Here is a 25,443-nt window from a genome sequence, read left to right as displayed (position 1 = left end):
AACAATGATGTGTTTGAGGTTTGGCGGTTGTTTAAAGGAAAGCAGTGGAGGTGCGGGGAAGGTCTTGGCGAGGTGCTCATCCTCATTGACAACGTGTTGCAGGTCACGAAGAACATGGCGTAACTTTTCAGGTCCTGGGAAGTACTGAACAACAAAGGCTACCCTGTCAGTTGCAGCACACGTCTGTCTCCTGAGGTTGTCATTATGGTTCCTTGGAACTGTAACAACCTCCTCAGGAGACAGACATGTGCTGCAACTGACAGGGTAGCCTTCGTTGTTCAGTACTTCCCAGAAGCTGAAAGGTTATGCCATGTGCTTCGTGACCTGCAACACATTGTCAATGAGGATGAGCACCTCGCCAAAATCTTCCCCGCATCTCCACTGCTTTCCTTTAAACAACCACCAAACCTCAAACAGATCATTTTTCGTAGCAAGCTGCCCGGTTTTCTGGACAATTCCATACAACCCTGTCAAGGTAGGCGCTGCAAGACGTGTCAGTGTGTGGACATGGATACCACCATTACATGTAGGGACACCTCCCACCATCTACGTGGCAGGTACTCATGTGACTCAGCCAACGTTAACTATCTCATACGTTGCAGGCAAGAATGCCCTGAAGCATGGTACATTGGGGAAACCGAGCAAAGGCTACGGCAATGGATGAATGGGCACCGCACAACAATTAACAGACGGGAGTGTTCCCTCCCAGGCTGATAGTTAAGTTCCATACCCATAGAGAGGGCCTCAACTGGGACCTTGGGTTTATGTCAAACTATGGTGACTATTGTTGCACCACACACACACACACACACACACACACACACACACACACACACACACAGACTTAAGACACTCTACACTCTCATATACACACACATATACGTATACACTCTTTCTCACACTCACAACTCCCCAACCTAGACAGATATACACACACACACACACACACACACATATACACACACACACACACACACACAAAGACTCACATGCACACATATACATATATTTTGTGGGGTGAATTTATACTTGCAGAGTTACATTGTACTTGGCTCAAAAACTGCATGAATTCCTGTAATCTGTTATCTCACATTTTAGATTAGAATCAATCTAAACATCATGGCATAGACAGAGAACACAGGGAGCTAACACCTTAAACATACTGTCTAGTTAACACCAATTGTTACAGCTAAACTGAGATTGCAACTTTTAAAAAAAGGTTTCGTGATTTACACATGAAAGAAGTGAAATTATCATGGTATTCGAACAGATGAAAGACTCAACAGACAATCATGGTATTTTTCAATGTATAATTTCAGTTACATCACACTGTAAAGTTTTGCAATAAATTCTGTGCCTTACAATTGTGTCCTCCACAACCACCTGAAGGAGCGGTGCTCTGAAAGCTAGTGTGCTTCCGATTAAACCTGTTGGGCTAACCTGGTGTTGAGATTTTTAACTGTCTGAAATGTTAGTGTGCAATTCAAGTAAATGTTTAAACTAAAATAGGACATGGTGATTAAGATTACATTTGTTGCCATGCAATAACTTCATACAAAATAGGCTACTGAATCAGAACTGCTTTGAATTCAACTCATTTAGAGTCAGAATGTGGGCACAATTCAACTTTGAACTATGAACTTGAATGAACTTTGCATTGCATTTGTAAGTGCTCAGACTCAACTAGAAGTAAATAACAGTTTTTTTACATTGGTGGCAGTTGGGCACAATGGATATGGAAAACGTAAGTGTGTCCCTTTCATGGAGTGCAGCATGACAGCTTAATGGTAAGCACCGTCGCCTCACAGTGTGAGACATCCGGATTCAATTCCAACCTTGGGTGACTGTCTGTGGAGTTTGCATATTCTCCCAGTGGGTACATTTCCTCCGGGAGCTCTGGTTTCCTCCCACAGTCCAAAGATATGCAGGTTAGGTGGATTGGCCATGTTAAATTCCCTGTAGTGTCCAAAGATGTGCGGGCTAGGTGGGTTAGCCATGATAAATACAGAGTTACGGGGATAGGGTGGAGGGTGGTATGTTCTTCGTAGAGTCACTGTAGACTCAATGTGCCAAATGACCGTTATCTACTCTGTAGAGATTCTAGGATTCTATAAGCTTGGCTAGAAAAGGCATAAAAAAGTTGTACAACTGTTTGGCAGTCTCATGGAAGATTCTTCACGTCATAACACATTAATTGACCTTCACACATTTCCAGGAGGTACCATTATATTTAATGCAAAGCTTAAAAAGAAAATTATATTTTAGTAGATTGCGAGCATTCTTCTGGAGAATTTCTTTTGAAGAATTCTGGCTCAGAAATTCAATACTAAAATTGAAAAGTTGCGAAATTCTGTCCCAAAAGGTTGATTAGTTGTCCAATTTAAGAAGCAAAATAAAGTACAGCTAAAATAAAAAGAAACTGAAAATGCAGACTAGTTGGAACAAAAAAGCAAATAAATAGCTCTGACAAAATATCATGCATACAATTGCAATTTTATTTGAATAGAAGTTTTACATTTTGACTCATGCAAATAATGGTAGAACAATTAGCACTTTTACATTTCCACACTGCTACAGTAAAACAAATATTTTTACTGGTCATCATGCAACCATTTGGAATACCATCAAGAATAATTTGTACATCACTGCCTAATAAAAAAAACACTATTAATTCAATAAAATCAATAATTACAATTTTACTCACTATCTGTCTCATTACGCTTGATCATGCCTGGGCATTCAGCTAGAATTGTCTCCTTAAATGAAGTCACCAGAGCATTCACACAGCACTCCATGAGCTGAAATAAAACTCTTACAATTAACAGTTATTTCAAACATTTTTCATTGCCGTCAGGACTAAAACTAATCTATGGCATTTGCACACTCAAAACTCCTTCAGGATCCTTCTAAAATGCTATTTCTTTCTTTCTCTAATATGATACCATGGTAAAATTTGCAAACCCAAGTTCAATTAAAAGACCATAAATAATGAGGAGAAAAAAAAACCCAATAATTCCAAAGGTAAAAACTTCTACTTAGTTTATCTTGTAAGGATTTATACTTCCAAATGCAGGATAGATATGTCAACTATATTAATTTCCACTTTTCTTCTCCACTGCAACACAGCAGCCCAAATATATCCAACCTTCTCGTACTCCAGCCTAAACAGTAATAATTACTAAAAGCTTAGTATTTTTTGTAAATAAGCTGGAGACCACTCACTAAGCTTTTTCTTTCCCTTTTGCCTTTAACCACAAGCCAAACCATACTCCACCCCGTGGCTCCCACTTACCCGAGGCAAGACGGAGTGTCTTTCTCAACTTCTTTCCTGATGAATCAGCAATGGCTCAGCTGATAGCACAAATCAGAAGATTGTGGGTTCAAGACTTACAGTTAGAGTGCAAAAATCTGATTTGACTCTTCATAAACTAAGGAGTGGTGTGCTTTTGAAGGTTGAGATTTTCAGCTGAAAATTTTTTACATGACACTTTCAAGAGCCCTCTTACAATATTTCGTAATACTATTTTATTGCTCAATCAGCATCACAAAAACAATGGCTGCTTTTTTGAATAAAAGAGTGCTTGCTAAGCTCACATGCAATTGTTGGTTAAGAAAGTCTAAAGTTTTATCTTCTACAATCTAACTTAGTTTATAATTGGAATTAAACTAAAACCTACCAGTTCAAATGTTGTTGTTGCCAGCTTTATGTGAAGTTTTCACAAAGCTTACATTGAAAGAACAGCTTAAGAACCTGCTGACACTGGATCCTTGTTAAGTTAGTCAGAACAATTTTTTAATCTCATGAGGATATAAAAGTAGCCAGTGCTTTTTGGTGCAGTGATAATGTCAGAGGGATTAATGCAGATTTACAGTAGTATTTGTCAATGCAGACTTGGTGGACCAAAGGACCTATTCTGTACTGTATAATTCTGTGGGATGAGAAAGCAGAACATTGAGAAGTACTACGAAACACACAATATAACTCCAAGAAAAATACTTACAGCCTGAACAGAGTTGCACTCTCGTCTGGTTTCTAAATATCGAAGTGCCCTCTTCTCCTCCTCTTTTAATTTAGCATCTGCCTTTAAAAGAGATTTTACATATGTTTAATATAGAGCCATTTTATTTTACTACTCCTCCCACTTAGGTTTGTGAATTCCATTTTTGGGTATGATTGCTGTTATCTACAAATAATCAGCACTCAGAAGATATAAATGAAAATCGCCATTGATAATGTCTGCTTTGATCTTTGCATATCAACTTAACAAATATGCACATATACAGCAAGTATTATTTAATTATGCTCAACAGAGAAAGATTCTGTATGACTATTCTTCCTTTACTCACTAGCATGTATGGAGACTAAATATATTGCCCTTGCTAACATCCTAGCTGAAATCAATTCCATTATATTACTAAGATGACATGCTCTTTAAGAACTGCTATTTTTTTCAAATTATGCCATTAGTTTACTTACAAATAATATTTCATACATTGCATTTAACTCACATATTTCATGTAATTTTGTACACCATTTTGTTGCAAGTAAGATGGAGCCTGTGTCCTGTAGAATCTTTCAGTTGAATCTAAATAAGCCTTTTCAAAATTATCACGATAAATTTGAAGCTTATCTTCTGGATTAGAACATAGGTTGACTGCAATTCAAGAAAACAATCCAGTAAAGAAACATTTTGCACAATAATTTTTACAACATTTGTGGTACACTAAAAATAAAAACTTCATGCACTTAATTGTTTGCATTAACCAGTTTCCAAGTGTCAATTTTCAAAACAATAATAAATTTAAATAGATTTGGAACAATGTTTTCAAACAGATTGAGGCAAAATCTCTATAAGTGAAATTTAATCAGCATCAAGATGTCAATCATTCAAAACTAGCTCTCCTGGACAGGATATGTTATGCATATGTCCGATACCAGATTCTGAAAACAATTGCTCCACTCAGTACGTGGCTTCAAAGTATCACTGGAAAAGTCAAACGTACCCACTGACTCATGGGAGTCTCTAGACTTTGACCAAAAACAAAATAGAAGGTTCATTTGGAAAGGCACTGATAACAGACCTTATTGGGAACAAGAGGAAGTACAGACGAGGTGCTTGAGGGAGTTAATAAACTTTCAAATAATCCATCTGCCAAACCCTTCAAGTACACCTGCCCCAAATGTCGTAGAGTCAGCAGATAGATCACACATTGGACTCATCAGCTTTCTGAGAATCCAAACTGAAGTGTGAATACGTTACCTTTGACTATGAAGGATTACCTTATAGAAGAACCATGCAGTATATTTTTAAGTAGAAATAGCTTTTTTTTTCAAAAAGACATAAAAATATCACCAGGAACTGACATGTAAAACTTTACGAGCAAGCTTAAATTCACCTGTACAGAACATCTTGTCAGTTTCAGACAGTTCGTTAATTAAATGATTTGTTAAATGCAGAAGAAATACATTACTTACAATAAAGTCTTACCATATGATTCTCTGACTCCAATGACCAGTTGAGAATCAAAAGCTTCTCCTAGTCTTTCAGCATGAACTAATTTCATTGCACTATCTTGAAGACGATTCTTAATATTTGAGAAGATCGACTCATTCCAGGTGTCAAGCATAAGCTGAAAACATTAAAACTCAGCATGGAGAGAAGTTTGCTTTTCAAGTTCTATTTAGTTTTGTTAACAAATAAACAAATTTTAAAAGACACTATTCACTTGCAGTATTAAATTTGGAAGTGGCACTATGACTGGAAGTTTAATAATGTAGAGACCAGCCACAGAATATTAGCTAAAGGTTACCTTTACTGTTTCAGAGTAAGGATCGACTTCCACCAGAAACACTAGCAGGTCATACACGAGTGCAAAATTCCTTATTATTATGGCGATGTGATGACCGTATCCAAATGCATTGTGGTAAGTTAGCAAATAGAAAACTAAAATTCAACACTCTAGCTCAATTACAGTTACTGCGTTCTTGTTCTCAGTATGTGTTATGAAATCCATCTACCTGAGAATTCTATATAATTTACTTTAACACAGCTACATGGGCGTCATGTTTGAACTTGGATATGAATACCTGTATTGATCCATAACGGTATTGTAGCATTTTGTTCTAGTATTCTTCACAAACGAGCATAAATCTGAAGATATACATGAAGGAATCTAGAGGTATTCACATTTGCAGCAAGATCTAATTGTGTCAGGCCCTCCCTTTATTAGGGTTGGCCTGCATGGACATAAATTGCAGCATAATAACAAACAGCTAATCAATCTGAATAATCTAACGTTATGAGTAAAAATGAATAAATTCTTTCCTGTTTTTAAAACATCCCATAACTGCACCTTGACTAACAAGATGAGGTCATTTATCAATCTCCCATGCCCTCCATGCTTATCACTAGGTTTTACTTGTGATAGAACAAAGGATCCCACTGTGGATTCTTTGGTGTTATGTTCTTGTGATGGCTTGCCATATTTCTCAGAGGTAAACCATTCTACTTCCCTGAGAATCTGTAGGCTTTGTTATCCCTCTCTGGATCAGCATGATCTCTGCTCTGGAACTGAAGGGATGTCTGAATCACTGAAACCACAAGATTTCAAGTGCCTCATGTTTTCTGCCCACGGCCGATAAAGTACTAAAATCCTCGTTTCTACTGCTCGAGTATAAAACGCCATCAGCTGTATGAGATAGAAAGTGCAGCTTTGTGGACTAGTTTTGTGGCATTTTTTAAAAAATCAGGACCAACATAATTATTGTGTTTTTACAGATCTTTGATAATATTAAGTAGTAGTACAACTTTGGGATAATGGGTGATTTTAGCATTTCTACTTTTTGTACTGGACAAAGAGCAATTGTCACTAAATGAGAGATCTAGTTCCTAAGCTTCTCTTTCCAATAATTTTCAGCTATTCCTGCTCTTGTGTCCACCTAGATCCCAGATATTTTTCTGTTTCTCCTGGTGGTACGTAGCTATGATCTCTTCCTAACATCTCCAGTTCTTCTGATGGTTATACAGAAAGGTCTTCCCCACATATTAGAGTGAAAATCCCTTGTTTTGTTGATGTTAAAGACAATTATTGCCATAAGATAATTGCACAACTTCCAGGCTACGCACCAATTCACCATGTGAGTCACTCAGGACTGCAATATCATTCACAAAAGGTCAGGACAGAGAAATTTATACTCATACCACCCAGGGACAAGTAGATACTTCAACTGGTCTTCTGGAGGTAGAAATTAAAGAGTATAGGTGATAAGGAGGCATCTTGCTTCATAGCCCTTTCTATTTTGGTTGGGGAAGTCTTGCTGCTATTACCTTCAATTATGATAGTACTATTTGGCAATTAACCTGACAATAATTGTGCAAATTTCAGCCAGAGCTTAACTTCGAAAAGTATTTAACACCAAAGTGAATTGATGATGTTGACAAGATCTACAAAAGCCAGACGTTTATATGATGTTTTTTATTATTATTATTATGTGGCACAAAAATAAAATGGGAAAGGAGCCTGACCATGGCTAACAAGAGAAATTAGTATTAGATAGAAGGAAGGGATATACAAATTGACCAAAAAACCCATAGACCTGAGGAATGGAAGCAGTTTAGATTTCAGCAAAGAAGGACAAAGAGACTACTTAAGAGGGGGAAAATAGAGTAAGAGAGTAAACTTGCAGGGAACATACAAACTGAGTGTAAAAGCTTCTATTTGAATGAGAAGAGATGATTAGTGAAAATTAACATAGGTCTCTCATAGCCATAAACAGGAGAGTTGTATTGGGGAAACAAAAAAGATGGTAGAACAAGTAAATGCGTTTGATTCTGCCTTCACAAGGAGGACACAAATAACATACCAAAAATGTTGGGCATCACAGGGTCTTGTGAGAGGGAGGAACTGAAAGAAATGAGTGTTAATAAGGAAATTGTGTTGGGGAAATTGATGGAATTAGATGCTGATAAATCCCCAGGGCCCAATATTCTACATTCTAGGATACTGAAGGAAAGGGCCTCTAGAAATAGTAGATGCATTGGTGGTCAACTTTCAAGATTCTATGGACTCTGAAAAAGTTATTATGAATTAAGGATAGCTCATGCAACTCCTGTTTTTAAAAAAAAGAGTAAGAGAAAACAGGGAATTATAGACCTGGAACCCATTTCTCCCACACCAATCTCTGAATCACATTTACTTCTGTAATCTTGCTGATCTTGTGCCAATCAGCTCACAGCTCAGGTAGTAACCCAGAGATTACCTTTTTGGCTGTGCTTTCTAATTTAACCCCTAGCTCCTCTTAATTCCCTCAGCAGAATCTCTCTCCAGCGTCGATTCCCTGACTATACTATCTACAGTTACGACTTCATTTTTCTTTAGGGTGTAGGTTTTCTCACTGAGCTATAGGTTTGATATCCTACATTTTTCTTTTCTCCCCCATCTTGAAATGGCTCCCTGTCCCATGGTGCAATGGTCAGCTTGCTAATTTTCCCTATTGTTCTTTCTTTTGTCCACATGTGGAGCAAGAATCTTGAACCCATTGGACAAGGACAACAACTGATGCTTATTCAGCACAATCTCATGGATCCCTCTACCTGCCTCACCCTCCTATTCCCTAACTTCTAGCTAAATTCAGGGTAGTTACTCTAAGGGATGTGACAGTCTCCTGAAGCAATTAATACTTCCCTCCCCTCTCTGACGGGTTGCCGTGCTGAAGGCTTAGACTCCAACTGATCAATTCTGGGTTGCAGTTCCTTGAGCAGCCAACACATGCTACAGAGGTGATCTTTATAAACCAAAATGGGGTCCAACAGCTCCCACATCATACAGCTGCAACACTTCGCATGGCCTGTATCTCTATTCTATTTAACTAATTTGTTTTTTTTTAAAAATAACTAAAGACCAATAGAAAATTTAATCTGCAAAATATTATTCCTTTTTTTAACCTTCACTCTGAAAGCAACTTACAGTAGATAAATTGGCAGTTACTTATCAATCAATAACTTACAGTATTAAAGTAGCAGAAAAGATTCACAATAGTTTAAAACAGTATAAAGTAGAATCAAATCAAGATTAACTTCACTCAGTCAGCTGGTTGTCCTTGCCCTGTATCATTCTGGGCACTGTGGCTTTAGCACCAAAGCACTGCCCTAGACTACATCAGCCACATGCTCACCAATTCACTCCTCTATTTTTAAAAAAAAACGGTGAAACTCCTGACTCACCTCTTACACTTTTAAACCTGCAAAAGCAGATGCATGTGGGTAAATGTGAGGTTGTCCACTTTGATAGCAAAAGCAGGAAGACAGATTATCATTTAAATGGACGTAGATTGGGGAAGGGGAGACACAACAAGGTCTGGGTATAGTTGTACACCAGTTGCTGAAAATAAGCATGCAGGAATAGCAGGTGATGAAGGCAGCAAATGGTACATTATTGTCACCCTTCACAGTGACAGGATTCAAGTTCAGGAACAGGAATATTTTGATGTAATTGTATACAGCCTTTGAGTGACCATGCCTGGAGTATTATGCGCAGATTTGGTCTCCTTATTTGAGAAAGGGTGTTCTGACTATGGAGGTAGAGCAACAAAGGTGTATGGACCAACCGACGAAGGGCTTTGCCCGAAATGACAGCTCTACTATCACAAAACTAGTCCTTTTTTTATCCAAAAGCTGTTCCTTGGCTCAAGGATTCTCTGTCCTTGATTTTTTTCAGAGGGGTAATAAACCAGGTTGGACTCCGATCAGACTGGTTTGATACAGAAATGAGAAGGATTTTGAGAGGGCTTTTGTTTATACGTAAACAGATGAGACTTCAGGCCAAAGTGGTCATGTTTTAGAAGTAACCTGTAGAATGAAAGGGGAGTGCTCAGCTCTCCAACTGAGTTTAGTTCAGAACTGCCTGGGATTTCAACAGTGAGCTGTGTGGAAACAAACTCTCTCTTCTGCCCTTCTAACTTCAACCTGTAAGCATCTGACCCTTTCTTGTACTGCGTTTTAAAGGGGACTTGCTTATTGGGACTGTTGTGTAAGTCTAGTTTGGATAGACTGAGTTCTGAAGCAGTTCTTTATTCTGTTCTTAGTATTTGTGTAATTTTTTGAATAAATGTTTTATCTGTTTTAAACCTGTTAGTCAACCTTGCTAATGTAATCCGGGTAATTTTCACTGTACACTTACTGAAACAAATTGCAAAGTTATAGTCTGAGCTGCCTGCTTAAGAATGTTTTGAGTGGTCTGACCTAGTCCATAATACTATGCTCCTCAGATGCTGCCTAACCTGCTGTGCTTTATCCAGTGCCACACTTTTCGACTCTGACTCTCCAGCATCTGCAGTCCTCACTTTCTACTTATTACTGGGATGACAGGAATGATGTATAAAGAGAGATTAGATTGATAAGGATCATACTCACTGGAAGATTGAGTGATAGGTGGGAGATCTCATAGAAACTTATACAATTCTAACACGACTAGTTGGGGTAAACCTATAGAGATGATTAGACTGTCCAGAACTGGGTGGGGAGGCACAATTTAAGTATATGGTGGATACTGGACTGAGATAAGTGGAATGTTTTGCACCTATAGAGTGATGGGTCTGTGGAACACTCTGCCACAGAAAGCAGTTGAAGCCAAAACATTATCTAACTCACTTTTGATAATATTCAAAGTTCTTAGTGCTAATGGATTGAAAGGGTATGGGGAGTAAGGAGGAACAGGACACTGCATCAGATGATCAGCCATGTTTTACTTCCTCGACATTTAGAAGGATAGCAATGTTTTGGAAATATCCAGGGATTGTGCCAAGGAGCCTTTTTTTGTCTAGGACTTATTTCAACTGTGTGGCTCAGTCTTTTGGCCATGACTTGTGTAGAGAGATGAAATAACATTGGGATGGTCACCAGCTATGTATGTTCTTCAGATGATCTGGGTCTTCAGATATGGATGTGAAGATGGCTCAACTATTTTTCAATGCACTTGAAATTATTTTAGATTTCACATGAAGAGAGAAGAGGCAATAACGTATTTTTTTGGGGATGTACAGGTTTTCTAAAGCACACCCCATCTGGATCTGCTACACCATTTTCACCAATCCCTTTAATGGTTAACATTACTTATCTTTCCTCTATTGGCTTCATTTGTGGTGCGATTTCCGTATGTCCAAAACGTTTTCTCAAATTTGCCTTATTATTAGGTGTGGGAGGTTTTGTTTGAAAACTCTTCTCTGGTTAGTCTATGACGAGGGGCATGAAGAAATGACTGATGCTCCCATGGTCTGCCTGTTCTTTTATATAAAATTTGAGTAGTCTGAAATATGCTTCTCCAAGTTGGCCTTCTTTTCTTCTCACCATTGTTTACGTGGCTCTTACCTTTAGATGTTGCTCTCTGTTTAACTAAGTTCCTTTAACTGATCTCTAGTCAATACCATTTCAGTTATGGGTGTGACTAGCCCAATGGTGAGCTCCCTGGCTTGATGGTGGAGTTGCACATCTGTAAATGTTTTGGCCTGCATGATCTGATCATCCCAGTACCAATGTTCTGGATACTCACCAGGTATCTAAGTATTCTGTTTAGGTGTAAATGCTCTTCCGTGAGGAAGGCAATCTCATCCATTAACTTCACTTTTGAAGCCTTCCTTTCAAAAGGCGTTTGTTATGGGAATCTTATCAGAATGTAAAATTCTGTAAGCGATCTGTTTAGTGGTTTTAGTGATGAGAATACTTGTGTAGCAGCCACTAAACCTCTGTTCAAGCTCAACAAGATGATTAACTTTTTCTTCAGTTCATTTGTGTGGCTGCTTCCCAGGATGGGATTTTGTTTGCAGAGCTGCCAGGCATTCCTCGTTCTGGAAAGCCACATGCTCAATGTGTTTATATTGTCCAAAGCCAACTTTCGATGTAAATCTGAGAATGCACAAACTGCAAAGTGCCAAGTCATTTCCACCTGCTTGGTTATTTCCCTACTGACCACAGTCTGACTTTAAAAATCAAAGCTGGAACTATATCTGCAAACCTTGAGTTCCAATTATCCACTGGCAGTGAACCCACTTTCATCAAATGACTACACTTGGTGTTCCCCCATGTTTAACTAGTATAAAAACAAAGTCAGAGTTTCCAACTTTTAAATGGAAAGTGAACTATATCTTTACGAACTGGTCTATTCAATCCTTCATCCTTTAACCAGATTTCAGCTGAGTAATAGAATGGTCTTGACTCCACATACCCTGTATACAGTTTGAAGGGAGCTGATGATAGTACAATAAACAAACCGTTTATTTATGAACATCTCCCCCATGTACTGATAAAGGAAATAAGGTTTTACATCAACTTCTGCACCCCCCTAAATATGACCCTTTGCACATCGACAATTTCCTTTGCAGCACATGAAAATAACACCGAGCAATACAGCCTTTCCTCACTAACGCAATCTCAATTACATGTTCAAGTCACAGGAATAGAAATTGAACACCATCTAACTCAGAGATGCAACTGTTACCAAAACTGACATCAAAATAAAAGTCAAAAATAAATTAAATCATGCCTGCACAAATCTGTACTATGTTTTAATGAAAACTGATCCTAACTTTAGCATTATTTTTAAAGCATGTTAACATATATCCAATAACATTAACAGCTTTAGAATCATTTAAAATAGAACAAAGTACATATCCAGTACAATAAGGAGAAAATCATTTAAACGTTCATGTTGATTTCTATTCCAAGTGCACAATTGTGTGCAATATACATGCACGTTAACCAAAGAAAGTATCAAATCTTGTACAGCATCAGATAACCCTGTCAAAAAATTCTACATTATTCAAATATTAATCAAAAACATTTCAGTAATAGCTGTGAATCAGAAGGTGAAAAGGAGAAAGGAACTTGTTGAAATTACAATCATGAGGGAAGTGGCACGAAGCAAACTGATGGAGCTGTGGGCTGACAAATCTCTTAGTCAAAATGGACTTCATCCCAGAGTCTTAAAATAGGTTCCTAATGAAGTTGTAAATGTGTTGGTATTAAGTTTCCATTATTTAATACCTATAGTAAGGTTCTATCAGTCTGGAAAATAGCAAATGTAATGCCCTTGTCAAGTAGGGAGGAGGCAGGAAGCATGAAGCTAGATAGTCAGATATCTCAATATATGAGGAAGATGTTGAATTGATATTTAAAGAGACTATCGATGCACATTTAGAAAAACACACGATAATCATGAACAGTCTGGTTTCAAATGAAAATCATATTGACCAATTTATTGGAATTCTTTGAAGGAGTTACACACGCTGTAGATAAAAGGGAGCCCACGGACATGTTACAATTGGATTTCCAAAAGACAAATGATAAGGCTCCAACACATGAAAGGTTATTACGGAAAATTAAAGTTCATAGTATAGAAGGTAACATCATAACACAGGAGATGAGCCATTGATTGACAGGATGTGATGAGTGGAGTCCTGTTGAGGTCTCAATTTTTTTTACAATTTATACTAATAACTTAGATGAACAGAGCAAAATTAAATTAGCTAAATTCACAGATGAGACCAAGCAAGGTAGGAATGTAGGTTCAAAAGACGATGTAATGAAATTGCAGCTAAATATAGTACGGGCAAAAATCTGGCATGTGGAATGTGTGACAAATCTGATAAGCTTATTTCAGTTCTTGAAGGTATCAAGTAGAACAAATAAAGGGAACCAATAGATAGGATATATTTGGATTTCCAAAAAATATTTGATGAAGGTATCACATGCAAGATTACTTTGTAAGAGTCCATGGTGCCATATTTGCATGGATAGAGGATTAGCTAGCTAATTCAAGAGCATGCTGGGCTAAAAGGGACATTTTCAAGATGGTGACTTGGATAATGCAAGTAAACATACTATTACTGAGTTTGCAGATGACACAAAAATAGGTGGAAATTCAAACCATGAGGATGACAAGGAGTCTACAGAGGAATACTGACAGGTTAGTGAGTGGGCAAAAACTTAACAGATAGAATATGATGTGGGAAAACATGAAAGGAAGAATAAAATAGAATATTATTTATATATTGAAAGACTGCTGAAAGCTGGAGCTGAATGCAATTTGGGGGTCCTAGTGAATGAGATCTTACTGAAACACATGATTCTTAGGGGATGGACAAGGAAAATGCAGTGAGTATGTTTCCTTTGTGGGACAGTAAGAAGGCATAATCTCAGAGTAAGAGGTTACCCATTTAAGACAGAAATAATGAGCAGTTTTGTCTGAAGGTAGTAAATCTGTGGAATTCTTTACTGCAGAGGGTTTTTGAGGCTGAGTCATTAAATATCTGCAAGATTGAGACCATGAAAGGGAATCCAAGCTTATGGGGATAGAACAGGAAAGTAGAGCTGAAGATTATCAGACCAGCCATGATCTTGTTGAATGGCAGAACTGACTCAATGTGCCAAATGGCACGCTTCTATTCCTATGTCTTACAACAGAATGGAAAAATGTGAAATTGTTCACTTTGGCAGATGGAATAATAGAGTATTACTCAAAGAGATAACGACTAAAGAATTCTGAGAGTTTTAGGCATTCTGATGTTTAAATAAAGTGCTCATACGGGCAAGTACAATATGTAATCAAAAATGCTAATGGGATATTATCCTTTATTATGAGAAAAATCTGAACCTAAAAGTAAAGATGTTATGCTATACAGGACACTGATGAGACCGTAACCTGAATACTGCATACAGTTTTGGTGACCTTATAAGGAAAGATATAAATGCATTGGAAGTGCTACAGAGCCGGTTTACCAAATTGATACTCGGAGTGTGTAGATTGTCTTCTGAGGATAGGTTGCATTGGCTAGGCTTGTTTTCACTGGAGTTAAGAAGAGTAAGGCTGTCTTGATTAAGTGTACAAGATTTTGAATGTTCGTCACAAGGTGTACATGGAAAAGATGTTTCCTCTTGTGGATGAGTGCAGAACTCAAAGACATTGTTTTAAAATTGGGGATCACTCTTTCAGAACAGAGGAGGAGAAATTCTCTCTCTCACTTACACACACGCGCACAAACGATTGAGACACTTTGGAACTCTGCCTCAGAAAACAGCATGGGTGGTGACATTAAGACCATAAGACATAGGAGTGGAAGGAAGGCCAATCGGCCCATTGAGTCCACTCTGCAATTTAATCATGGCTGATGGACATTTCAACTTCACTTACCCGCACTCTCCTCATAGCCCTTAATTCCTCACGAGATCAAGAATTTTAGCAATCTCTGCCTTGAAGATATTTAACATCCCAGCCTCCGCTGTGCTCTGTGGCAATGAATTCCACAGGCCCACCCCTCTCTGGCTGAAGAAATGTCTCCTCATTTCCGTTCTAAATTGACCCCCTCTATTTCTAAGGTTGTGCCGACCAGTCCTAGTCCCCCTGCCTAATGGAAACAACTTTCCAGCTTCCACCCTTTCTAGGCCATGCATTATCCTGTAAGTTTCTATTAGATCTCCCTTAAACCTTCTAAATGCTAATGGATACAATCCCAGGATCCTTAGCTGATCATCGTATGTTAGGCCTATCATTCCAAGGATCATCCATGCAAAGCTCCACTGGACATGGTCCAGTGCCAGTACGTCCTTCCTAAGGTGTGGGGCTCAAAATGGGACACAGTATTCTAAATGGGGCCTAAATAGAGCTTTATAAAGTCTCAGAAGCACATCGCTGCTTTTATGTTCCAACCCTTTTGAGATAAATGGCAACGTTACATTCGCTTTCTTAATCACTGACTCAACCTGCAAGTTAATCTTTAGAGAATCCTGAACTAGCACTCCCAGATTCCTTTGTACTTTGGCTTTTTGAATTTTCTCACCATTTAGAAAATAGTCCATGCCTGTACTGTTTTTTCCTAAAGTGCAAGATCTTGCATTTGCTCACATTGAATTTCATCAGCCATTTCCTGGACCACTCTCCCAAACTGTCGAAATCTTTCTGCAGACTCCCCACCTCCACAGTACTACCTGTCTGTCCACCTAACTTCGTATCATTGGCAAAATTCGCCAGAATGTCCCCAGTCCTTTCATCCAGATCATTAATAGATAAAGTGAACAGCTGCGACCACAACACTGAACCCTGCGGGACACCACTTGTCACTGACTGACATTCCAAAAAAGAACCTTTTATCCCAACTGTCTGCCTTCTCTCAGATAGCCAATCCTCTATCCATGCCAGTCGCTCACCATGAATACTATGGGCCCTCACCTTACTCAGCAGCCTCCCGTGAGGTCTCAATGGATATCATTCACTGGGTTTCTCTGGTCTAACGTACTTGTTACCACTCCAAAGAATTCTAAACAGGTTTGTCAGGCACGACCTCCCCTTACTAAATCCATGCTGACTTGTTCTAATCCAACCTTGCACTTTCAAGAATTTAGAAATCTCATCCTTAACGATGGATTCTAGAATTTTACCAACAACCGAGGTTAGGCTAATCAGCCTATAATTTTCCATCTTTTGCCATGACCCTTTCTTGAACAAGGGGGTTACAATAGTGATTTTCCAATCATCTGGGACTTTCCCTGACTCCAGTGACTTTTGAAAGATCACAATCAATGCCTCTGCTATTTCCTCAGCCACCTCCCTCAGAACTCTAAGATGTAGCCCAGTGGGGCCAGGAGATTTATCAAATTTTAGATTTATTAGCTTTTCTTGCACATTCTCTTTTGTAATGGATACCATATTCAACTTTGCCCCCTGATTCTCCCTAATTTTTGGGATATTACTCATGTCTTCCATTGTGAAGACTGACGCAAGGTACTTATTAAGATCTTCAGCCATTTCCTTATCTCCCAGCACTAGCATTACTGCATCAATTTGGAGCGGCCCAATGTCTACTTTTGTCTCTCGTTTGTTTCTTATGTGTTGAAAGAAACTTCTAATATTACTGGCTAGTCTATCTTCATATTTAATCCTCTCCTTCCTTATTTCTCTCTGTTATCCTCTGTTTGTTTTTGTAGACTTCCCAATCTTCTGATTTCCCAGTGCTCTTGGCCACTTTATAGGCTCTCTCTTTCTCTTTGATACATTTCCTGACTTCCTTTGTCAGCCATGGCTGTTTAAGCCCCTCCTTGCATAATCTTTCTTTTCTTTGGGATGAACCTCTGTACTGTGTCCTCAATTACACCCAAAAACTCCTGCCATTGTTACTCTACTGTCTCCCCCACGAGACTCTGTTTCCAGTTGATTTTCATCAGTTTCTCTCTCATGCCGCTGTAATTACATTTAACTGTAAAGCCACTACATCCGATTTTGCTTTCTCTCTTTCAAACTGTGGACTGAACTCTACCATATTATGATCGCTGCCTCATAAGTGTTCTTTTACTTTAAGATGTTTTATGAAGACTGGCTTAAGTATTTTGAAGACACAATCGATAAATTCTTATTAGGCATGGGATTCATGGGTTAATAGGACTGAACAGAATCTGGTCCTCAAAACTAACAGATCAACTATGACCTTATTGTACAGCATAGCAGCTCATAGGCTTGAATGGTTTACTCCTGCTCCTATTTTATGTGCTCATAAATGCATAGGTATGCAAATAAATTTTGAGTTTAAACAGAAATAATCATGGCAGTGTCAGGCATAATCAAATAAACTGCAGCTGGTAAGTCTAAAAGTTAGATTTGCTAGGCACTGCTTAGGGTCCTGACCACAGTTGTGATCGTTTTCTGTCAATTTGACTTGTTCCTTTAAGGCCACTGCACTAATACCCCTGAAGAGTATTCAGCTAACTGCAATTTCTTGCAAGTATTCTGAAATGATTTTAACAATATGCAAATTGTCTGTTAATGTCATGCTCTGTGTCAAAATCATTCACAAAAAAGTTTGTTTACTTCTTTATGACTGTGTTGAAAATGTCAGACTTGCCAATATAACAGCTGTGCACCAATCTAAAACTTTCATAATACATATCTTGATCTCCTGTGGCATTGCTTGTGGTAAGTCAGATGATTATGTTGCTTATTAATAAACCAAGACAAACTGTATTATAAAAAGCATAATACACTATACTAGAGCTACATAGAACTGTTTCGTTTTTGACCAATGTTTAACCATATTAAAACAGAAAATATTAGATATCAACACTGTAATTTGCAGTAACTCAGATAAGTATTGAATGTTCATCCACATACCTTTCTCACAATACTGTCCTCGACATTGGATTTCTTATTACTGCCCTGTTTGCCCATTAAAGTTATTTCTAATTGACAGAAAGGTTTCGGCAAGATGTCACACTGTGTGAAGAATTTCCGCCATTCTGCAATGTAGGCTTTCAGTAAAGCAGTGTCATCCTGGTGACTCAGCACCCTCTGGAAAAAAAACATACACCATTTACATCAAATCAGATTTACAACAAGCACAGTATTTTGTTTTTATATTATTGTGACAAAGACCACAAAATGCTAATTCTGGGCAATGTTCCATCTCATAAGTGAAGCGTAACAAGCAGTCTTCAGGCATGGAATCCTTCCTGAGTATTTCTGAACAGCTTTTATAACTAACAATTAATTGAAATACAGCCTGTACTTGGGTTTTTGCATTTGCATTTTGAGACAAATGGTTGCCAGAAATAGTAAGGAAACTCCATGAAGATAATGATGCTTGAGGAATGCAGGGAATATGGATAGCTATGCTGATGACTCAAGGCCCCAAATATAGCAAGGCTGCAAAAGGAAGGGATATGAATCAAAAGGGTGGACACAGTTAGAGAGCAAATGTCATAGGTCATGACCAAAAAATTAGTTGAATCTAACAGGCTGAAAAACAATCACTCCAAGTTACTCAACTATACAGCTATGAGCTATGAAATGGCTAGCAGAGAGAAATGCCAGACATTAAAGGCTCTTGAAATACTTTAAGTTTGGAAACAAACAATGTAAGTGAGAGAACTGCAATTTTGGAGAGAAACAACACGGAGGAGGAATTTCAAACAGGACTTCGCAAAACTGACTTTTATGCTTTGTGGAACCTTTGATTCCTCAAGGTTAAAATACCACCATTTTAAGCTTTTGAAATGTATAAAAGCAACTTGGGTAAAAACATCCAATGTGCAGAGTTCTTAAAAAGTGCCTTTGTAAACCTGCCAACATCTACACCTTAGTCTGAAGTAGAGTAACTCTTAACTCATGTTACTGGAGATGCAGACAACTTCTGTGGATATAACCAGACAGAGTAAATATGGGTTCATGAATGGGGAGTTTTAGTCACGTTATTTCGGGAAGTTATGATCTACACAGATAAAGGGGAACTTGGGTATGTGCTATACTCAAGATTTACAGAAGTCATTTGACAAGTTGCTACTTCAAACGTTGCTCACCAAAATAAGAACTCATGCCATCGGGATAGCATTCTGCAAGGATAGAGGATTAGTTAATTAACCAGGAAACAAAGTAGACATAAATGGAACATTTTCAGGTTAGCAGGATGCAACAAATGGACATCCCTTAACAATTAGTGACAATGAAGGAACCTAATGCATACGTTGCTAAGTTTAATTATGATACAAAAATAGGTATTCTTTTTATAAAACTTACTTTTCTACCTGAATTCTGCTCAATAATGTAGACAATTTAAGTGAGTGGCAAGAGGGGTATAATGTGGGAAAATGTGATATTTAGCAAATAGAATAGAAAGGCAGCATATTATTTAAATGGAAAGAGATTACAGAACAAGATAAAGAGAGCTGGTGCCCTAGCACAATTACAACTTACTGCAAATGATATTGAAAGTAAATGGAACATTGTCATTTATCATAAGAGGAATGGAATAAAAAATGTAGATACATCATGTTGCAACCAGTAGGATGTGGTAAGACTTCAAGAATTCACTTGTTTATGAATGAAATACAACCAGAGGTTTCTCACTAATGACTAAATGAATTGTTTTTTAAAAAAAAGTTAACAATAAAGAGTAATTTGGTAAACTTGCAGCAAAATCATTAGAATTTTAATGTCCTTAAACGTTTCCAGTAATGGTTAACACAATACTAAAATGCAAACATATAAAAACACTTCTTAAAAAGCAGGGTTTTGTTTACAACATGGTGGGGCTGGGTTTTTGACAAGTTGTTTGGTAGCATGCAAGATACAAAAGGTATAGGGTGGTGTAGGGTATTGATGTTCTGGAATCTGGAATACTGTATATAGTTTTGGTCTCCATATTTAAGAAAGGATAGAAGTATGTTAGAGGCAGTTCAAAGAAGGTTAACTTGAATAGTACTTGGGATGGGGGCATCATTTTATGAAGAAAGGTTGGACAGTTGGAGTCTTTATCAATTGGAATTTAGGAGGTGGTTTTTACAAGGATAGCTGCTGAAATGATGATTCGCCTTGAGAAAGGGAAGAAAACCAGGGGACAGTGTAGAAGTAAAGGAGTCTCCCATTTAAGACTAAGATGAGAAGAAATTTGTGAGAAGATTTGTAGCTCGGGTGCTCGTTGTTGTGGTTCTGTTCGCCAAGCTGGGAGTTTTTCTTGCAAACGTTTCGCCCCCTTTCTAGGTGACATCTTCAATGCTTGGGAGCCTCCTGTGAAGCGCTTCCATGCCGATTCCTCCGGCATTTATACTGGTTTGAATCTGCCGCTTCCGGTTGTCAGTGGCTGTCCGCTCAGTGGCCGGCATATAGGGTCTATGTCGATGTGTCTGTTGATCGAATTCATGGATGAGTGCCATGCTTCTAGGAATTCCCTGGCTGTTCTCTGTTTGGCCTGTCCTATAATGGTGGTGTTGTCCCAATCGAATTCATGTTGTTTGTCATCTGAGTGTATGGCTACTAGGGATAGCTATGGATCAGATACGTGGACGACACCTTCGTAATCATTAAAAACACAGAAATAGAGAACACACACCGGATCATCAACGCCACACTCACAGGAATCCGATTCACGAGAGAGGAAGAAAAGGACAACCAGCTCCCATTCCTGGACGTGATGGTACAAAGAACACCGAATGGAGAATTCACCATGAAGGTATACAGAAAAGCCACACACACAGACCAAGTCCTGAACTATGAAAGCGACCACCCCAACACACACAAACGAAGTTGCATCAGGACATTATTCAAAAGGGCCACAACACACTGCAGCACACCTGAACTACAAAAAGAGGAAGAAGAACACCTATACAAGGTATTCAACAAAAACGGATACCCACGCAATTTCATTAACAGATGCCTCAGGGAAAGGGAACGAAATGAGGACATGCCACAACCCAAAGGACTGGCCACACTCCCATACATCAGGAGCATTTCTGAACTGACAGCCAGACTGCTGCGACCACTAGGACAGCACACAAACCAACAGTCACTCTCAGACAACAACTCACCAGGACAAAGGGCGATACCCAGCATGAGCAAAACCAACATGGTTTACAAAATCCCATGCAAGGACTGCACAAAACACTACATAGGACAAACAGGAAGACAGCTAATAACCCACATCCATGAACACCAACTGGCCACGAAACAACACGACCAGCTATCCCTAATAACCATACACCCAGATGACAAACAACATGAATTCGATTGGGACAACACCACCATTATAGGACAGGCCAAACAGAGAACAGCCAGGGAATTCCTAGAAGCATGGCACTCATCCACGAATTCGATCAACAGACACATCGACATAGACCATATATATCGGCCGCTGCAGCAGACAGCTTCTGACAACCGGAAGCAGCAGATTCAAACCAGTATAAATGCCGGAGGAATCAGCACAGAAGCGCTTCACAGGAGGCTCCCAAGCACTGAAGATGTCACCTAGAAAGGGGACGAAACGTTTGCAAGAAAAACTCCCAGCTCGGCGAACAGAACCACAACAATGAGAAGAAATATTGTTTTTTTCTGAGTTGAAAATCTTACTCAGTGTGGCCAAGATAAGGTTACTGAATATTTTTGCCTAAGTCCAAAGTTTTCTTTGACTAAAGACTGCCAGTGGGTAGACAGGTCTGTGGAGTGGAGGCCAAAATCAGATCACTCATGATCTTTTCAATGATGGAACAGACATGAAGGAGACAAAGAGTCTACTCATTCTCCTAATTCATACGTTCATGTTCAGTTTTCTGGAATTGTAGTGCGCTCCACAAATGCTATAGTTGCTGCACACCATCCACATTGGGCCATTCCTGTATAAATTTGCTTTTGTTCTTTGATTATATTATCTATTATTCAATCACTGTAGCTTATAGCAATGCATCTTTAAATTAAGTGTCAATCTTAGTGCACATTAGCGGTATGTTAAATATTCCCTATAGCACAATTCCCAATTTTTGGAGGCAAGAAGTAGCACCTCTTTGTCCATCTACAACAAATTTCCAAATTTCGTATTCTGCTTGTGATTGCTATGTGTTTCAGCACAGTTAACAAAATATTCAATACATAAATACTTCTTTAAGAAAAATTCTGACTTACAGCTTGAGCTTGTTTGATAAAATCTAGAATATCTTCTTTCAGAGCTTGATGAATTTTTGCTGGGCCCTTATCATCCCACAGACAGACAGCATGAACATCTCTATGAGAAAACAACAATATTTACAATGTGAAATTTTACAAGAGACACCAACTCTGACAAACCACAACATTCTTTGAAGTAATTTGTTTAATATGTATAGAATGAACAAAATATAAATAATCTGAATCTTATTTAAGCATAGCTAGACCAGTGGGCAGATTGAGTACAAATAAAATCAAATAATCCTGCACTGTTTCCAAATGGAGTAGTATCAAATTGATTCACTAAATTTGTAAAAATTATAGACTAGCTTGAAATGTATTGTAAGGTTCAGGGGTTTCGAGGATGTCACAGCACAAAAACAAACAAACCATTGAGGGTTCTCAGCATCTGAAATGCAAAATTGCATTAAGACTCATACTTAAACTTCACTGTAATTCAATAATCTGAGTATTTTTCTTTTATAATTTTGTTAGAAAGTCTGCCAGAATTCTTTAATGAAGGCAATAGATATTCGGTCTTAACTCATTTTAAATAGACTAAGGAAAACATTAATTAAAACAATAGGGATAATTTTCCTCTCATGATATTTTACATAAAGCTGGAGTAGACAAGAGGTAACAATCTACATTCAGGTTCATTCCACTTTCAGGGTTCCAGTCAAAAGTAACAGGAAACTTACCAAATATCTGTCTATTGGTAATATGCCACAGGGCCCTTTTTATTATTTGCACTATAGCAATGTCACATGCCAGGTACTCTGCTATACTGGGCCAAATGTTGTTACACCAAGGGATCAGAGGAATTAAAAGTTCCACAGTAAAAACAAATATACAACATGTGAAATAAGAATAGGTCATTCAGTCCCTCGAGCTTCCTCCACCTTCAATAAGATCTTGGCTGCTTGGACTGTTACCTCAAATTCGCATTCCCACTAACCTGGAATACCCTTTAATTCCCTTGCTTAAGGATGTATCTATCTCTGTCTTAAAATATTCAGGGATTCTGCTTCTACCAACTTTTATGGAAAAGTTCCAATAATTCATGACCCTCGGAGGAAAAAAAGAATTGGGCATTGTCTATTTAAACCGGGATTTAAGTAGTCACCCATAATTCTAGATTTTCCAATAAAAGAAAACACAGTTTTTGCGATCACTAAGTCAAAATCACTTGGTATCTTGATTTTTCAATCTCTTGCTCTTCTAAACTCCAGCAATACTAGCCTGTCTTTTGCTTTCAATTTCCTTCATGATAAATGGTAACATCCCATTGGTTTTCTTAATTACTTGTTGTACCTAATATCTTTGAATTCATGCACAAGGATATGCAAGTCATTCCACATCTCAAAAGAACTGCAATCTCCCATCATTTAGGTAATTAAAAAAACTCTTTCTGCCAAAATGGACAATTCACATTTCTCCAAATTATACTCCATTTGGCCTCTCACCTAACTTAGCGATATCCTTTTGTAGCCTCCTGTCCTTTTCACAACTTACGTTCCTACTGATCGGTGTCATCAGCAAATTTAACAATTGCCTCTTTATCTAAGTAACATCTGAATTGCTCCCAACACTAATGCCTGAGGTACACTATTTGTTATATCTTGCCAATCCATCTACGTTCACTCACTATTCCTGCTGGCTAGCCAATCTTCTCTCCGTGCCAGTATGCTAAACCATGAGATTTTATTTCCAGCAATGAACTTCAATGTGACATCTTATCAAATGTTTCCTGGAAATCTAGGCACAATACATTCACCAGTTCCCCCTTATCCATGACACGTTACCTCAAGAACTCCAAAGAGTGGCAGTTGGAGTTTAATTTAGATAAATGTGAGGTGCTAAATGTTGAAAAGGCAAATCAGGGTAGGACTTATACACTTTATGGTAAGGTCCTGGAGAGTCCTGAACAGAAAGACCTTGGAGTACAGTTTCATAGCTCCTTGAAAGTGGAGCCTCAGGTAGATAGGATAGCGAAGAAGGTGTTTAGTATGCTTTCCCTTATCGGTCAAAGCACTGAGTACACGAGTTGGAAGGTCATGTTTTGGCTGTACAGAACATTGATTAGACCACTTCTGGAATATTGTGCGCAATTCTAGTCTCCCTCCTATAAGAAGAAAGGTTCAGAAAAGATTTACAAGGACGTTGTCAGGGTTTGAGCAGGACGTAGAGGCTGATTTCCCTGGAGTGCTGGAGGCTGACGGGTGACCTTATAAAGGTTTTTAAATCATGACAGGCATGGATAGAGTAAATAGACAAGGTCTTTTCGCTTGGATGGGGGAGTCCAGAACTAGAGGGCATAGGTTTAAGGTGAGAGGGGAAAGATTAAAAGGGACCTAAGGTGCAACTTTTTCACACAGAAGGTGTGAGTGTATGGAATGAGCTGCCACAGGAAGTGGCGGAGGCTGGTACAATTACAATATTTAGAAGGCATCTGGATGTGTATATGAATAGGAAGGGTTTAGAGGGATATGGGCCAAATGCTAGAAGATGGGACTAGATTAATTTAACATATCTGGTTGGCATGAATGAGTTGGATCAAACGGTCTTTTTCTGTGCTGTTTATCTCTCAGACTCTATAACTCCAAATGACAGGTCAAATATTATTTCCCTTTCATAAAAACATATTGGCCCTGACCTGTTACCCTGAGCTTAACCGAGTGGCCTGCTGTAAACTAATAACCGTGATTAACATTATGCCTATGATAGATGTTAAACTAATTAGTCAATTAGTTTCCTGCTTTCTGTAACCATCCAATCTAGTGGAACCGTCCAGAGCCTAGGAAACTTTGGAAAATCAAAGCCTATACATCAACTAGCTCAACAACTCCTGCTTTTGAGACCTCAGGATGACATTCATTAGAGTATGGACACATATCAATCCACAGCTCCAACAATTTGCTGAGTACCACTTCTTTGGTGAATGTAATTTTCTTCAGTCCCTCCCTCCTATTCATTTCCTGATTTATCACTGCTTCT

The 25,443-nt window shown here is 38.4% G+C and overlaps 1 protein-coding gene across 1 annotated transcript in view; it reads right to left on the bottom strand.

The window, feature by feature from the left end:
• Positions 1-25,443, bottom strand: part of LOC132816452 (cullin-5) — an 80,561-nt gene that overhangs the window by 40,080 nt on the left and 15,038 nt on the right. The window contains exons 3-8 of the mRNA XM_060826055.1: positions 22,426-22,525; positions 18,151-18,327; positions 5,490-5,631; positions 4,510-4,655; positions 4,002-4,082; positions 2,705-2,798 (exon numbers count right to left, since the gene is read on the bottom strand). Coding sequence (XP_060682038.1) covers positions 2,705-2,798; positions 4,002-4,082; positions 4,510-4,655; positions 5,490-5,631; positions 18,151-18,327; positions 22,426-22,525 — 740 coding nt within the window. The remainder of the gene's footprint in view (positions 1-2,704; positions 2,799-4,001; positions 4,083-4,509; positions 4,656-5,489; positions 5,632-18,150; positions 18,328-22,425; positions 22,526-25,443) is intronic.

The sequence above is a fragment of the Hemiscyllium ocellatum genome, chromosome 6 (genome assembly GCF_020745735.1).
Source record: "Hemiscyllium ocellatum isolate sHemOce1 chromosome 6, sHemOce1.pat.X.cur, whole genome shotgun sequence".
NCBI lineage: Eukaryota > Metazoa > Chordata > Chondrichthyes > Orectolobiformes > Hemiscylliidae > Hemiscyllium > Hemiscyllium ocellatum.
The sequence above is the reverse complement of the archived record's forward strand: the minus strand, read 5'-3'. Positions and strand labels throughout refer to the sequence as shown.